At 39.3% G+C, this 18,013-nt stretch overlaps 1 protein-coding gene across 3 annotated transcripts in view; it reads left to right on the top strand.

Moving 5' to 3' along the window:
- Nucleotides 1-18,013, top strand: part of LOC121874096 (DBH-like monooxygenase protein 1) — a 106,051-nt gene that overhangs the window by 69,579 nt on the left and 18,459 nt on the right. For all 3 annotated transcript variants that reach the window (XM_042378010.1, XM_042378012.1, XM_042378011.1), the window contains exons 5-12: nucleotides 566-739; nucleotides 2,603-2,689; nucleotides 3,108-3,303; nucleotides 4,531-4,635; nucleotides 7,384-7,547; nucleotides 7,793-7,910; nucleotides 9,828-9,952; nucleotides 10,422-10,564. In XM_042378010.1, the coding sequence (XP_042233944.1) occupies nucleotides 566-739; nucleotides 2,603-2,689; nucleotides 3,108-3,303; nucleotides 4,531-4,635; nucleotides 7,384-7,547; nucleotides 7,793-7,910; nucleotides 9,828-9,952; nucleotides 10,422-10,564 (1,112 nt within the window). The remainder of the gene's footprint in view (nucleotides 1-565; nucleotides 740-2,602; nucleotides 2,690-3,107; nucleotides 3,304-4,530; nucleotides 4,636-7,383; nucleotides 7,548-7,792; nucleotides 7,911-9,827; nucleotides 9,953-10,421; nucleotides 10,565-18,013) is intronic.

An 18,013-nucleotide genomic window follows, 5' to 3' on the forward strand; every position in this document is an offset into this window, starting at 1 on the left:
GACTCCTACCACAGATCAGTGAAGACTAGTGTAAAGAATGGGGTGGTGATTGGGGCACCACAGCAATACTGTCACTGGTGCCGCAGGACGTCTAAACTATAGGGTAAACAACAAGATGCTACCTCCTCACCTGGCCTCGAGTAACTTACACAACCTCACGAGATACTAATCCTTTTTCAGTAGTTCCAGATTTTGCGAGTGTGATGCTCTACTAAAGTCATGTTGGAAAAATCCATCAATCTCTACCCAGACGAAGAACAGATGAGGCAAGCCATTCTCCCAGTCAGGCTCAGAGTCTGCATAGCTTCACAGATTACCATCTTTCTTATCATTGGCCACTACACTTTGTGAGCTAGTGGTTAAATTTTTTATGGAACTGATTCTGCTCTGGCATTCTAGCAGTAGTCAGGAACACACTAAATGGGATGCTGCAGCAACCCCATCTTCCAGAATACCCCATCAAAGGACCACAAGCAGTCCTACTGGTGCATGTACTGTGTATCTTTATAATCATGATACATGTATAAAATAGGTGTCTAATTAATTGTGCATCTCTATCCCTCAGGGAGACACAGTGAGAGTTTTGTGGTCATACGATGAGGAGGATCCCACCACCAGCGACCGTCTGGCCAGGCACGACCACTGGGGTTCCCGCAGCCTCTACCTGCGGGACCCTCACCTGGCTGCACGCCTCCCTCCCCCCGCTCACCTCCAGTTCTGGGACGTTCTATCCCCTCAAGTAGGTAGTTAAGTGAGTGCATATGTGTGTGTGTGTGTGTGTGTGTGTCAATACTTTCGAGTTAGCTTGATTGCATACCGAGACAAACAAGCGCCAACGTCGGAAACACGCTGCTGCTGTCCTTCCCGCACTAGATGTAGCCCTCCACACGTGCAACATCTGTGGACGGCCCTGTCGGTCCTGTATCGGCCTCTCGAGTCACCTCAGAGCTCACCAACGAAGGTGACATCCTTAATAACTCGTATCATTGTATCATAGCAGGATGATCATCATACTCGATTCCGAGTGACAACAAAGTATTGTGTGTGTGTATACACTACAGGTGCAAGTGACAATCACTAACTCACTGTTGGAGAAAAATATTTTCTTCTTAGAGCTCTGTATGAAGAACTTGTACATATTATATAAGACTGTTGGTGTACTTCTATTTTTTTACTCTTATCTTCTTCGCCACTGATCGGCTCGTTAGCCACTTGGGCGGTCGGTCACCTCTCTGTTACACACTATTGGCAAGTACAGGGAGTTCTGCTATAACGCGTGTTTTGATAACGCGAATTTGCTCTAACGCGATTTATGAATTCGGAACAATATTTGTATAACGCGAACGCTTGTTTGCTATAACGCGATTTTTGCTTACTATTTCTCCAATTTTGTGGTATTAACTGTGAATATGGTAAAGAAGAATATCTCCAAAAGGCGCTCTGATGATAGAATTCCCGGTGATTATCGTAAAAGAAAGGATATAACACTTGAAGAGAAGCTCAATGTTATCAACCTCAAAATCACCCTTCTCCCCCATCAAGTTACATTCATATTTTTTCAAGGTAAAGTGTTAAATTTACTGTACAGTATGATTTCATTATTAGATATGAATGTAACATTTATTTAGACTGTGCTATCCTTTGTGTTAGGCTAAATACTAAATTTTTTCGATTTCGAGTAATCTGCACCTAACCCTATTTTCTCCATAAGCCCTGTTATTTCTATTACGCGATTTTCTATAACACGATATTTTACAAGAACACAATTATCGCGTTATAGCAGAACTACCTGTACTGGGCATGCACTGGCTCCTGAATGTACCGGGTATTTGAACCTGCTCCAGTGTTCATCAAGACTGGTCTTGAAAGAGCTCACACTCAGTTCCATCATAACACTCTCGGGCAGATTGTTCCAAGAGTTCATAATTTGTAATTGTTGATTACTAGTGAAATGGCTAGTAACAGTATACAGTACATGCTTAGAGACTTAAGCTGTTGAGGTGTTGTAATGCATTATACTGTAACATCCACATGTAGACAGATAATTAATCAAATTTTAGCTGTGGCAGTTTGAACCTTGTCTGCTTATGTATCATATAAGGCTTGATTTTTCACTATGTATAATTGTACACACAAAACACCTCCAAACATGAAATACTGTACGAGTACATTCACCACATCTTTTCCAAAATAACCGTTCCTTTCACTATGTAGGCCACATGTTCTAAATTGGACTTATACATTATAGGTATTGATGTACATAATATGTACTGTATTGATATACGGATTGTAAATGTCATTTTAAGTTTTTTTACTGTATCTGGATCAGCTGTATGCACTTTATGTACAAGGTTGTCTGGTCGACAAGTATGATGGAACAGTTCATCAGTACACTGCACAGCTGAAAAAACCCTATTAATTCCTTTTAAGGCTAGTATAGTAGCTTCTCACGATTGTTATTGGATAATGTGTGGTAAAGGTCCCATTTATTTTCAGTGGTGAATGCCAGAATCCTTCTTACACAATGGAGATGTGACTGATTTTATATGAGGATTTTGAAATCTAACTTCCTTTGGTTTTACTGTATTTTATTGTGTTGTAGGTTCGACTGCCTGATGGTCTGCCCACACTGTACTGGTGTAAACTCTACAAGATCCCTAACCTCACCACCAAGACTCACATCATTGGGGTAATTACATACAGTACTTCTACCACACTGCATTTTGAAAGAATTTCTTATTACAGTAAATAGCCAAATAATGTGTTCTGTTGTGTGTCAATGTAAATTCATGTTCCTATTATGATGAGATACCTGTAGAGTGATGTACCTGCCAAACATCTTTATAACAGTAGTATGAGTAATGGGAATATTAACTTGAGCATGCATGTAAAACCAATAATTAATTGCAGTATTTCCATGTCCGTTTTTACACTCTCATCTTATTTTTTTGGATTTGGTCATGGTAGCTTTGGTTTAAAATTATGCAGTACAGTAAAGGATTCAAAATTTTATCCTTGTTTTCCTTGGTCTTAATTCATGACTCCCATTTAACTGCTACAGAAAATCGTAATCTTTAACTCTATACAAACCTTTTGTGTTCCTCCAGTACATACCATTGATAGAACAACAGAACCTGCAACACGTCCACCACATGCTGCTGTACGAGTGTCACCTCCCAAACTCTGACAGATACCTGGAGATGTTTGTGGAAGCGAAGGGTGCTCAGTGTTATGACCAAAACATGCCTTTGTCGTGGTCAGCATGCAACACCCCAATTGTTGCCTGGGGTATTGGATCAGAAGGTAAGAAAAGTTCACCATTATTAAAACGTTTTATGATGTCTGGATACTTTCATCGTATCTTCACTAGTTTAACACAATGACCCAAGTGTTCGGCTGTTTAGGTATGATATACAGTATAAAAATTACATCAATATATGTGATGTTAATCATAAAAGCCACATTCAGAATAGTGGCAAGAACAGGTGTATCCCCAAAACCGACGTCCTATTGACTGCCGATTCGCATAACCGACGATTACATACAGTATACTAGAGGAAATATCCCGTAAGATTCGTTGATACCCCGGAGATTCGACAATCGGGAGAGGAGTGGCAGAGCTGTTTTGAACTTAGTGGTCGGTGGCAAGGTGTGAATTCTTGCCACCATACGGCTTTGCTCACTGTCCTGACTTATTCCTATCATCTTTGCTCCTGTGTACACTTACTGTGTGTCTCTGACTTCGTGTTTTGTTTTGTTTTTGACTTGGTGTGTTACTCAATCAAGCCTAAACGTCCCAGTGGTAGTTCCTTTTGTGCTAGGCAACTTAATGTGATGTGAGAAAGCATAATAAGACATAATAATAGTAGTTAGACCAGCAAAGAGTGGTAGAGACTTGAACTTGCCACCCTAGATTGTCTCTACCATCCTCAACACAGGTAAACAACAGTCTCAATTTGTGCTTTACATTGCTCTTTTAAGGCTAATTATGCTTGTTTTATGTCTGCTTTATTTTCTTGCTTGACAGTGTGCATGACATGGTTATACCAAGGGTAGATGGGAGTTAATGGAAGGTGGCTGGTCCCTAACCCCCTGAATTTGAATTAGTTATGTTCTTATGGGATTAATTGCTTCGATTACCGTTGATTTACTAGCCAACGACTTTTCCCGGTCTCTATATGCATCGATTATCGGGGTACACCTTTAATTTGTTCATCACAATTGAACGAATAACAATGTCTATTCAGCACTGGAAAGCTTAAAAGACTTAAGATTGACGAGTATTAGTTTCAGCTCGGCATTCTTAATACTGTATACTGTACTGTAATTTCACATTTCTACCATTATTTATGAAATCACATATGTGTGTCCTTAACCAAGAGTAAATTTTCTATTCCAATCTTGTCAGTTTTAAAATTATAAATTGAGATTGTTTTTTTACCACGTTCATGTATAATTTTCTAAAAGACTGTTAAGGCTGAGTACTGTGGAGTACTTATGGTAAACTGAGTCATCAATATTGTGTTACAGGTGAGATGTACCCAGAGCATGTGGGCGTCCCCCTTGGAGAGGAACATGGAGGTGCCACGTACTTCATGCTTGAAATTCACTATGATAACCCAAACCTCAGGACAGGTAAGGTACTGGTCAGTAGTTTAGTAGTTTTAGATATGCCCTTTATGTATAGTATATATCTAGAATTCTAGATCATAGAATTTAACTTGTAGTTTCTTGTCCCCCTGTCTCTTTAACTTTGACGGACATGCAAAGGAACTTGGGATGAATCTTCTCATCACATTAACCCTATAAAGGGCAAGACCCTAAATATATTAGATATCAAAAAACCTTCTTATTATTTAAAACTTCAAGGGTTTAAGATATTTCTTTTTTTGTTGATTTATTAAATTTAATTTTTTTCATGGGTCAAAAGTTGCCTGGGAAAAAAATGTCCCTGCTCATCCCTTAAGGGCTCTTTTGCCCATTATAGGGTATAATTTTTGTGTGTATTTTTTTTTAAGTACCTTCAGGTTCTTCAACATTTACTTCTAGTGACTTATACTGTAATACCACTGTGATTCACATACAGGTATAGTATAAAAATACAGGTTACAAACCAAATTGGCCTGTTATTTTTTATTTCTTCATTCATATTCAAAATTCATTAAAAATACTTGACATGGTGATGAGAAACTCCTTTTTCATAATGATATTCAGTAGCCGCTTCTTCTACTTAAATGACATTTTTGGAGTACAGTACAGCTTCAGTATCTTGTCAACCCAGGGCCGGATTCAGGAGTGGGCAAAGTGGGCAGCTGCCCAGGGGCCTCCACATATTGCAATATTTTATTTATTTGTTTATTCATTTGGATTATTTTTATTTTCATTCTTTAAAATTCATGCTTATCTATTCCATCACGTAAAACTATGTTCAGCAAGAAGCGTGATAGAAATTAGGCTAGCTACTCCATGAAATTCATGAATACCTGGTTTTCCTATGAATCGTATATTTTTAATGAATGCTATTGTTTGTGTTGCTAATAATTTATTTAGAATTCCACAAACTATATTGATTAAAAATGAACTACAGTGAACCCCTTTACTCGGTCAATTGAACCCACGGAGCCCCGCGTAAAGCGAGAAACAAAAGCATAAAGTGAACAACATAACATATGGGATTAATTGAAATAGAGACTGGGCCGACCCCCAAAATCCACTTTTTCCAGACACAATACCTATGTTCTAGTAAAAATAACATCTTAATTTTATGTTGGTACACACACACAATTAATATTTAAGAGAAATACAGCCGCCAAGTTAATGTCCATTCAAATAATGGACTCAACTCCCCTCTTCCCTGCTGGCTCCTCCCTCTCTGAGAAATGTTTGGGTGAAAACACTAGATTTTAAGGTATAGTAATAAATAATACCTCAAACTAAAGTTAGGATAATATAATTGACATTACTGGATTCCTTGCAAGACCAGGTATATTTTGAATATATACATGTCATATATTTTGCACAAAAGATAACATATTTGCTCTGAGTAAACAAAATACTTACATTAGATCTAAAATTTGTATGTCTAATGCAAAATCTATGATGTTTATATTCAAAATGATCATCAAATTGTAAGAATTCCATCAATGTAAATTATATTCTGGCCGGGTAATTTGTATGAATTTTATGAGCTAAATAAAAAAATTATACTTCACCCGTGTATATGAGTAGATGCACCGCGTAAAGTAGGAATTCCGGTTCTGGCAGGGTACCGTACGCGTAAAAAAAACCCCGTAAAGTGGGGTATTACTGTACATGGAATAACGAAATTGAGATTAAAAAAATAAACAAATAAAGTATTTTTTCATTATCACTTCCATTACGAATGCCATCAGGGCGCTGTGTTTGTTGACAGTCGGTTGGAGGGGATTGGGGTTTAGGCTCCCTTCACTCGCCACCCCACCCTCTTGGGTAGTTATAATGAGGGGGGCCTCCACAAAGAGGCTGCCCATGGGCCTGCACAGGTCTAAATCCGGAACAGTGTCAACGTTTCTGCCAGGAAGGTTAGCTGATAGTTTACCCTCACATTACATATCAGCTCCTGCAGAAAATCATGACAGACAAGATAAAGGATTTGAAAATGGATAAATCTTCTTGAATTAGGCAATGTCATGAGGGGTTTGGAGACACGGTTTGAGAAACTTTTGGCCCTCTTCAGTTTTAGCCGTAAGGTTAAAAAAAAAAAGATGATGAGCCAATACAGCATAAACAAACCCATGTGGTCACTCATGAACTTTGCCTCTTTGAAATGTAATTGATGATTTTGCCAGGCAGTGATAACTTTGTTTTAATGTTATTCATTTATAATTTGTACTGTATTGTATCATGATTATGTAGTCTCCTTCACTAGTGCATTTACAGGGGCTTATCAGGTTTTGTGCTTTGTGGCAACCCTGTGTTTGTTTATATTCGACAGAAAGAAACTCACAATAGTAAACATACTATAGAATCAAATTAAAACAATACTAGTGAAGTAGACTGTACATGATCTTCCATATATTTTTATACACACTAATTTAAATTTTCAAAAAAAGATATGGAAATTATAGCCAAATTGAGCAGTTATCCCTATTTAACAAAATAGGTCCTGTACATATGGTACTGTGCAGTATGTGAATTTTTTTCTGTTCTTCCATACCTTGCTATAATGCAGGGTCGCCTGGCAGCTGCTGATCCCATGACTTGCAGCTTCCAGCTGCTTGTGGTTTACCCCACGTTCTTGGGAGGATGTTGTAGTCAAGATCAGTCACACCATCATTGTAGTGTAATTAATCCACATTCTCTAATTGTGTATTTCAATCTGTGTTTGGACTTTAAATTCCTCAGGTGTTGTGGACAGTTCTGGAGTGCGTATCCTGTATACTCAGAAATTACGACAGTATGATGCAGGAATCTTAACGTTGGGACATACAGTATCTCCAACACACATCATCCCACCTGCTCAGAACTGGAACACTGTTGCCCATTGCACTGCAGCTTGTACAGAGAAAGTATGTACAGTACAGTAGTACTGTATAATTATGTAATCACTTACAATTCAGTGACTTGGCTAGATATACTTGCAAATCAAATTTCTTATTACAAAATTACAACATAGAAATAAAGGTAAAATGAATGTCTGTAATTAGTACAGTAATAGATCAATACACAGTACAGGTTGAACAAACTTAACTGCTAGATTCAAGATCAGAGTCAATTCATAATAACTTTAAATTATTTTTTTTATGGATTTCAGACATTGCCAGATACTGGGATAAAGGTATTTCAAGGATTCCTTCATGCTCATCTTCTTGGTTCATCCATCTCCATACAACAAATTCGAAATGGATATGAGTTGCCAACGGTCATCAAGGGTAAGCCATTCATATTAGATTGAAAGTTTAATTTTACTCTTTTGTTTTATGACTTTATAAAACATGAGTTGCTTTGAAGAAACATTGAGTAATCTCAGGTTTTAGTTAATAATGCATTAGACATGTAACTTAATTTATGTTTTTGCAAAACTAAAATCCCTCCATTGTAGATTAATTCAGCAAACAGTTAGTCTGAAAGTCAAAATTCTGTATTGGAGTGACATTCCTTTACATCGAGTTATTTTCCCAAATAAACTAAAACACACAATTACTGTACTCGCCAAACATGTAAAAGATGATAATAAGTTGTGGAAGTTCTGTTTGTTTTGTTGATTATCATAAAACCATAAGAATGCAACAGGCCTGTTGGCCCATACTGGACACACCCGTTTACACCCAACCGCTATCGCTCATATATCCGTCCAACCTATATTTGAAGCTACTCAGCGTGTTTGAGTCTATGATGAAGTTTGGTAACTTGTTCCACTCATCGACTACGTATTTCCAAACCAGTGTTTACCTATCTCGCACCTAAATCTAAATTTGTTTAATTTAAATCATTGCTACAAGTTTGCTCCTGATTGGAAAGTTTAAGTACATTTGTTATATCACCTTTGTTTCTTGGGGGGAGTGCAAATTCAGATGCTTTAATCTGACTCTATACTCAAGGTTCCTAATGTCCAGGATTACTCTCGTCATCCTCCTACCTATGCTTTCTAGATTCAATATCCATTCTGTAGTACGGTGACCAAAAGTGAACTGCATAATCCAAGTGTGGTCTCACAAGTGCAAGATATAGTTTTAGGATAACCTCAATAGTCTTGTAACTAACACTCCTTTGTATGAACCCAAGTACTTTGTTACCCTTGTTTCCCTATATCAAAACATTGTTCATCTGATATCTGGTTTCTCTGTTTATGTCTCCCAGGCTAAGTACTCTACATTTGTCCACATTAAATTTCATCTGCCATTTTTCAGACCATGCAAAAATTTTTTTTAGATCTTCCTGTAGTTTTGTGGAATCCTCATCAGATTTAACTACATGCCTTATTTTAATGTCATAAGCAATCTAAACAATTTTGTCAATCATGTGTCATATCCAACATATCTTTCTGGACACACACTAGACCTATTTTTTTCTCCTGCTGATTGTGATGGTGTATTAGATGTTGAAGTTGACCTGTTTGGTCCGGCAGTCTCTAACCATGCTTTGGCTACTTTTGGTTTAATGTCTCAAAACCTCCTCCTTACCATAAAGCAATTACCTTCAGGAACTATAGAAACATTGACCAGGAAGCAGATCATTCTTTGAACTAGGTCACTTCCTCTGTTTTGTCCTCAGAGAAGATGGTTAAATTACTTAATGAGTTCTTCCAGTCCATTTCAGACCATTATTTTCCAGAGGTCATAAAGTGAATTACAATACGAGATGACTTTCCTTGGTATGACTCGTCTATAAGTTTCTTCGTAGGGATTGTAGAAGTGCTTAATGAGTGGCATGCACACTGTACTAGATCAGAGTAAAAGTATATAGTTGAATACTACAGAAGTCAAGTAATCTCTTGTGGCAGAGATAACAAATTTCTTTTTACAGTATGCAGTTATGAATGGGCCTTCTTCCAATTCAGATGCTCAGCTTACCTCTGATAATTCTGGTTGGCTGGCTGTCCATGTTAGGTGTGTTGAAGTGTGCTCAGGGAGGAATGTAGCAGTGGACTCTTACCCACATGTACTGGTTCCTAATCGCTTCACTGACTTACCCAAGGGACAGAGAACAAGTTGGGAAATACAATGCTATGCATTACACATTTCTGCAAGTATATGGCTCTTAGCAGGTTATAGTCTGGAGAGCCTCATTTAACAGTCAATAGTTTTCCTTAATAAAATCAAGATTTGACTTTTTTATCCTCTTTATAGATATGAATTATGACTTCAACTACCAGCAAGCTCGAGTATTAAAAAAGGAGATGGAAATATTACCAGGTGATTCCTTGATTGTGAACTGTGGATATAACTCCACCAGGAGAAAAATGCCAACATTTGTGAGTATATTTGGTTGACGAGTTTATCTGTTACTTTTTAAGTTTGCTTCTACACCATTTTATTATTATATGCTCTTCATTAATTGAGTTAAAAGTTTTAAATGTTTTTATCTTTGAAAAATCTAGTCACAATCAGATTATTTAACTGGAACTGGTATATTGTACAGTGCAATATAGCAGAAAAACTGCTTTACATTTTTAATATCCAATACAGTTTCATGAAACATATATTTCTAGCCATCACTCTTAGGAGTACTATAGATGTGAAAATTTTATTTTATGTCCTTACCTAGGTCATGAACTGGTTTTCATGGCCACATCAAACCCTGAACAAGTTTACAAAATAAACTAAACCATTTCTTCAAGCTGTTTAATGCCATACTACTATTATACAAGACTGTTAGATGTACAACATAATGATCTTAAATCTGTCTTCTGTAAAAGTGTGTTATTTTCATCATGATTTCAGGGTGGCTTTAGTACAGAGGAGGAGATGTGCTTAGCCTTCCTGACATACTATCCTCGAGTCAACCTCTCTGGCTGCTACTCCAAACCTGACATGGCTCTTGTATTTGACACTTTTGGCATTCAAGACTTGGTTAACAATGATTTGTAAGTGAAGTATATCTGTTAATGTAAGCAAATTAATCATACACCCTGTATGATATTGTTCAAAAGTTTTGTTCTGCTGGTATTCAAGACAAAGTTAACAATGATTATCATTACCAGTACAGTGATATCCCTGTTAGTCGGAATAATTGGTGCAAAGCTCTTCCGGGGATGAGATATTTCTGGGTAATGAGACGACTCTCTCAAACCTGGAAAAAATACCACATCCCACGACTGAATGGGCGAGTTACATCACAAGCATGATAGTCGAGACACATTGTGATTGAACCTGTAGTGTTCCTGTCTTGCAGAGTACCATACGGTAGAACTGTATGCGTTTGATCGCTGACCCTGACCTTGTCTTCCATCTCGCCACATTAAAATATTCTACATTTGTCAAAGGGATGAAAAATATGTGAGGGTCTGTGATTATAGCCTTTCAGGTAGCTTAGCCTTAAGTGTATCTTATGCGGTGATATTTTCAGTGGATGGAAGAACTGGATGTGGTATCATAGTGTTTGTAAAGGACTGGAGTGTGACTGTGTGGTACAGGAAAAATGTCAGGAAATTAAATTACAACAGTGAAACAGGAATTAATATTATAATTTTTTGTGAGGTGCAAATTTTTGTTGTAGGGCTTATAACTCGGCACCAAGCCTTAGAGCTTTTGAACTTTATTCCTGAGGGAGGCATCAGGGGGACCCCTTGATGGGCTTGGGGCCCTAGTCCACCTATGCTTAGGGCTGGCCCTGGTTGAATGTAATACTGTATGTAACTGTAATCACCTTTTACATCTTAAAACTTGAGGTGGGGTGGGGGATTAGAGGTCTCGTGATACTGACCTGACCTGATGCAATGTTAGGTCACCCATTGTCGGGGTGGAGGATTAGTGAGTCTCATGACCTGAATAGGTCTTGAATAGAGACGAAAGCTAAGGTGCTCCAGTGTTCGCAATTGCTGAATGTACAGTACAGTATACGTAACTGTAATCACTTTTTACATCTTAACACTGCTTTAACACTGTATTCTTGGCTGATTGTGTCCTGGTACAATAATGTACGATACTGCACAACACAAATTTTATGCAAAAACAGCTCTTAGTGAGGGAACAACGTTCTACAATGGCAGCAGAATATGAACTAAATGATCCAAGCAGCTGGGTCACCCATGCACCTGGCATGTAGAACGCATTGGAGCATGATGCAATCTCTGGGAACTCCTGGAAAAATTTATTCCCAGGTCCATAATGGAATGGTTTAGAGAGATTTTCTGGGAATTTTTCCGGAAAATACGCCTGAATTTTTATCCTTGAAAACTCTTTTGCAGACCCTGAATGGAGAGAGATTTCCTGGAAATTATCCAGGCTGATTTCAATTCTGGCTATTGGAGAGGTCCTGGGAATGAGTATTCTGGCTAATGGAGACATTACTGTAAAGTGCCAGATTTAGACCTGTGGAGGCCCATGGGCAGCCTTCTTGTGGAGGCCCCCCTCATTATAACTACCCAAGAGGGTGGGGTGGCGAGTGAAGCGAGCCTAAACATTTGGGAGTTTCGGGGGGCGCTGTAAGCCCCCCGGGAAAATTTTGAAATTTGAACACTTCTTTGGAGAATTTTGAAGCCATATGCAGTTATATTGAGGAAATTTGAAAATTGAGAAATTTTTAATTAACTGTATATTTATTGATAGTGTACAAATTCCCAACACACACACACACACACACACAAAAGTGAGACATGACTGGACTCATTCATGTGGTTTCAAGTTGACCAGCCCTGATATAGCTACTACCGCACGTGTGGAGGCCCCCAGATTGTGGAGGCCCCTGGGCAGCTGCCTACTTTGCCCACTCCTGAATCCGGCCCTGTTACTGTACAGGTAGTTATAGCACTGTACTGTATGTATAAAATTATTTGTACCTGTATTACATATACGTACTGTAATCTTTGGGCCCCAGAACTCTCCAATAGAAATAATGAAGTTTGAGTGCCTTCTAGAAAATTCCAGGATAATTTTCTCCATTCCGGGCATGGGAACGAGGACGAAATCATGTGCATTTTCTGAGAACATCTCTCCGTTCTGAGCATGGGAACAAATTTTCTGGGAGTTCCAAGAGATTGCATCATGCTCCAATGCATCCGCATGTTTCCTCACATGCGTGAGTGGGCTAGTTGCTTGTTAAACTGAGGCCATAGGCTCACATGCTTTGTTCATATTATGCTACCTTTGTACAAGTTTGATCCCTCTCTCTCTGCTATTTTTACGTACAATTTGTGTTGTGCAGTACTGTAGCACTGTACTGTACTTAACTATTACCAGGACATAATCAGCCAAAAATAGTGTTAAAGCATTAAGATGAAAAAATTTAGTAGTTACATATACTGTACTGTACATTCATCAGAGTGGACAGTGTATGCCTATTGTAGGCTGAAGACAACAGCATCTGTTGGTGAGTACAATATACAGTACTGTATACAGTACAATGGTACCCTGTAGTATACAATACAGTGATATCCACGTTATTCGGAACAATTTGTGCAGAGCACTTCCGGGAATGAGATATTTCCGGGTAACGAGACGACTCTGTCTTCCCCGGAATTTTCCAGGTTACGGAAAAATGTTCTCGGAAGTTCCAGAAATTGACCATTGCATCATCTCTCAAACCCGTAAAAATATCCCTCGTCCCCGTAATTTTCTGGGTAACGGAAAAATTTTCTTGGAATTTTCAGAAAATGTGCCTGATTTTCATCTCTCAAACCCCCAAAAAACTCCCCCATCCCCAGAATTTTCCAGGTATCGGGTACAGGTATTTTTTCGGAATTTTCCGGAAAATCTGCCCCTCAGAAAATTTCAATTCCGGCTATCGTTGAGTTCCAGGTTTGAGGGATTCTGGCTAAGGGAGATATTACAGTCGACCCTCGTTAATTCGGACCCCTTTAATCCGGATTTCGGATAAATCGGACGAAATCTGAACTGTCCATATCAAATTTCTGATTCTGGGATTGTCCCAGTTGCAATTTCAAAATCTGTGTCATCACTAAGGATTAACAAAGTCTCTGGTGCACTCTAAGATTAAGAGAGAAAACGGAAGACTCAGACGTCCTGAAGCTAGAGAAAACGGACTCCTATGAAGGGGCACTCAAATAAACATACTTATAGCTACATGTTTAGTGGACCCCAAATTTTTTTGCAAAAAGTTGGGGGTCGACCTCTAAACGGGTAATAGTTTCGTTAGGTTGAAAAATATTTTCCTGTAACTACCAGTAAAAATGGAAACGACGCACCACCAGCTGTGAGTGTCGGTACAGTTGCCAGGACAGATCTCTTGCGTCATCATAGCAAGCCCAAAGTAGCCAAATGCATGGTATGGTAGCACAGGACGATGTAAAACAAAGTATTCATTTTTTAAAGTTTATTTATAGATACATAAATTTTTGTTCTTTGCATTTGAAACATCAATCTTTGTTAATTAAATTTGAAACAAAAGAAAACTATGATACTGTATTTCTAAATACCGGGTATTTTCTTTAAAATATTACATCACAAGTATATTTTACCTTAACTGTGACTGAATGAATATATTCTCAGAAATGAATATGGAAATGATGCTATATTTTTGCTGAAATTACGTATGTATTACAGTGGAAAGTGGGATAAAATCATGACGAAAACAATGACTTGCCCTTTCTTTCGTTGTTCAAAAGATTTTACCGTAATCGCTTTTTGAATGTTTTTCAGTTAAAAAACTGTTGTATACAACAATATTCTCTCCTAATGGACCTGAATAAATACTACCTGCATTTCAGTGTAAAGTGTCGTAATAATAAATGGTAAACAATTTGCCTTCAGCACTCGGTGTTTCAGGCACGGCGAGCCTCAGTTTATAGGATGTTGAGTGTTTTTACTGAAGGTTTTGTTGTTCCAATACCCTCAAAAACTTGGGTCGACCTATAAACAAGGAATATCATAAATTAACGATTTTTGGGTAAAAAAATCAGGGTCGACCTATAAACGAGGGAGGGTTATAGACGAGTCCATACCAAATTTATGGTTCTGGGATTGTCCGATAGATGGGTCACGCGGCGGCCTTGTGCACGCGTGAGTCACGCCAGTCATTGTTGACCTAGCGCCATATTCGAGTATCAGTGTTGTGATGCCTTGCAATTTTCGTTGATATTTCAGTGATTAGGCATCTTTCAGCCTTGTATTTTACATCATGTCTTCAAGGGGGAGTAAAACGCCAAAGAGGAAGTATGTGACCCTTTCTGTGAACCAGAAACTGGAACTTATAAGGAAGTTAGAGGCTGGTGCTTCAGTGTCTAGAGTGTGTGATGAGTATGGTGTTAAAAAGCAAACAGTTTCGGACAAACGCAAGGCTAAGGACAAACTCATTGCATTTTCTTTGAAATATAATGTTGATGCAACTTCTAAATCATCATCTGTTGGTGCAAGGAAGCGTATGAGAGTGGCAAAAGATACAAATCTTGAGGAGGCAGTGACGAAGTGGTTTGTGCAGAAATGATCCTGTGGTAATGTCGTCCGTGGTGTAGAAATACAAGCTGCTGCTGTTAAGCTAGCAAGTCATATGGGCATCGAGAATTTCGAAGCTAGTGACGGGTGGTTATGGCGATTTAGAAATCGCCATGGAATGTGTCATCTACCAAAGGTAAATGAAATTAACATATTGTAATGTTTTATATAGCTAGTTATATGATGTTTGCAGTTCAGTATTTCCTGTATTTTTGTCTCTGTGTATCATGTTCAGCGTACAGTGTATATACGGTACTATATTTCCTAACCTAACCTAACCTAAATCGGTTAATTCGGACAATCGGCTAAAACGGACACCCTCCCCCCCCCCCTATTAGTCCGAATTAACGAGGGTCGACTGTACTGTATTTTGTTTATTTATAGGATATTGTACATTTACAGTTGTGTTTGTGTAACTAATTATAGCTCTGTGTCTGTTCATGTGTGATACGTTGTTTAGACTATCGGAAAACTCTCTCCAGTACTGGGTGTAAAATTCCATGCTTTGCATGCCTGTATCATATATGTACAGTGCATCAGATTTTGTTTTCTTATTTGAACAAACTTTTAGATAAACTATGAAGGATTATTTTAGTAAAAATAAATTAGTTTCTAACTTAACTAGAACAGATTTTATAAACTCTAGTACAGTATAAACATTTCTTATGTTTTTTCTTTAAAAAAAATTGTGTCCCATCATTATATTGTGTTGAAATATTTTGCTTAAAGTCTTTTATTGAAATAATCTTATAGGGAATTTTAATTAGAATCATTATGGTACCAAATTCATCTCTCGAACACAATTTTAACAGATGCTGTGTGATAAAAAGTTTATATACTTTTTTACTAGCCGTAAATATATTTGGTTGCACCGTCACAGCCCCAAAATACCTTCATTTGACTGTCCGTATCATATTAAATTTTTTTTTAATATAATTATTTAATAGAACTTTTTAAAAAATTATTCAGGATTATTTGGGTAAAAAATGGTGTTTCGAACTTGATTAGAACTGATTTTATAGACTGGTATAAATTTTTCTTACTTTTTCATAAAAGCGTCGAGTCCCAGCATTATATCGTGTCAAAATATTTTATTTAAGGATCTGTTATTGGAACTGTCTTCTGAGAGAATTTATTCAGGATCATTATGGTACTAAATTCACATCTCACACAATTAGAGCAGATGTTGTTAATAAAAGTTTATGCACTTTTTTTTTAGTCATAAATATTTTTGCTTGTGACCACGGCCTAAGTGTAATGGGAGAGTGTTTGTCTGTGCAAGATGCATAGTTTAGACTCTTGGAAAACTTTCCCCATTACCCTTGAGAAATTCTGGGGACTGAGAAATTTTTATCAATACCCTGTACTGGTAAATCTCTCACTCCCTGTGAGATTGTGAAATGGAGTACCATCATACGATATGTTTTCCCATGTGTTGAGGTGTGAGCTTGTCTGTGGCAGCGCCCGGTTGCCGGTCACCGTCTGACGCTGTAAGAGTAAAGTCTACAAAGAATGTGGTCTATTATTCAAACCTCTCACATGGCGCAGTGAGTAGAATGCCGGGGCCCGACACGTCATAACAGCCCTGACGATAAAGCCAACATGGCCCCTACACGTCCACGATTCTCGACGCCCTCAAGGGGATGCTAGGGCATCTCTACACCGGTGGGGAACACCAGGCGCGCCCAGCAGCAGACCATGAGTGCATTGATGGCTCAGATGGCGTCTCTAGCTACTGGTGGCCACGGTCATGCTCCTATGCCGGTTATGAAGCCCTCAGCAGCGGTCGCTCCAGAGAAGTGTGAGGCAGAAATGCCAGCAGCGGCGTTTAGGACATGGAGGTGGTCCATGGAGTCGTGGGTGCTGTTGAACGGATGGTCACAACTGGTGGCCACACTCCACATTCGCCTGAACTGCGTCCCGGCACTCCGAAGGGTGATTGACTCGAGATATCCCAGCGGTCAGTGGGAGCAGCTCTCGCCCAAGGAAGCCCTGGATGCCATCAGTGGAGTGGTTCTTCAATCGTCAAACCAAGCTGTGAAATGGAACGAGTTTTTCAACAGCAAACAAGGTGACGAGGAGCCCATGAAAAGATATTTTCAGTGATGCTTCGCAGAGGCAGTGGAGTGTGAATTTAAATGTCCCACCTGTGATAACGACCTCTCTGAGTACATGCTATTACGTAAAGTTGTAAAGTTATGGTGGGCCCGAGTAACCAAGTGTTGAAAAGGGAAATTTTCCAGGGGTACTTGGGATATAATAGTGTTGAAGAGCTTAGAAACAAGTGTATGTTATTTGAGGCAGCAGTGAGAGATGCTGGTGTATTGTGTCCTACGTCTGGCCAGGCAGTCGTGGGAACAGCCACAGAGGCAGCGGCGGTTGGTAATGACGTCACGGGTGAGTCTGTGGTAGCTGCCACCCGACCTGGACACCCCAGTCGTGCACACTGTGGGAACTGCGACATGACACATGCCTCCGGTAAGAGCAACTGCCCTGTAAGTGGGACTACATGTCGCAATTGCTCTAATGTTGGTCACTTCAAAAGGTGTTGTAGGAGTAAGACAGTCCTAAGTGCTTCTGTGGATGTATCAGGTGCTGTCACAGTGGCAACAGCCCAGCTATCCCGCCACCCCAGGTTACAAGTGTTCGTGACCCAGGCTGGGAGCAATTCCCCCGCCACCCCTGTGCTGGCTGTGGCTGACACGGGTGCTATGGTGTGTGTGGCAGGGGCATCCCTGCTCCGGGACATCGGTTTGTGTCCGGGGCAACTTCGGGCCCGTAATGGCCTGTGGGACGTGGCGAACAAACAGCTCAAGTGTTTGGGGTCCGCCCCCTGCTGCCTCAGTGTGGGCAAGGGGTCCACCGTCCAGGAGGTCTACTTCGTGCAGACAGCCAAGGCCCTCTACCTGTCATTGGAGGCCTGC

The sequence above is a fragment of the Homarus americanus genome, unplaced genomic scaffold, assembly GCF_018991925.1.
Source record: "Homarus americanus isolate GMGI-L3 unplaced genomic scaffold, GMGI_Hamer_2.0 scaffold49667, whole genome shotgun sequence".
Taxonomy (NCBI): domain Eukaryota; kingdom Metazoa; phylum Arthropoda; class Malacostraca; order Decapoda; family Nephropidae; genus Homarus; species Homarus americanus.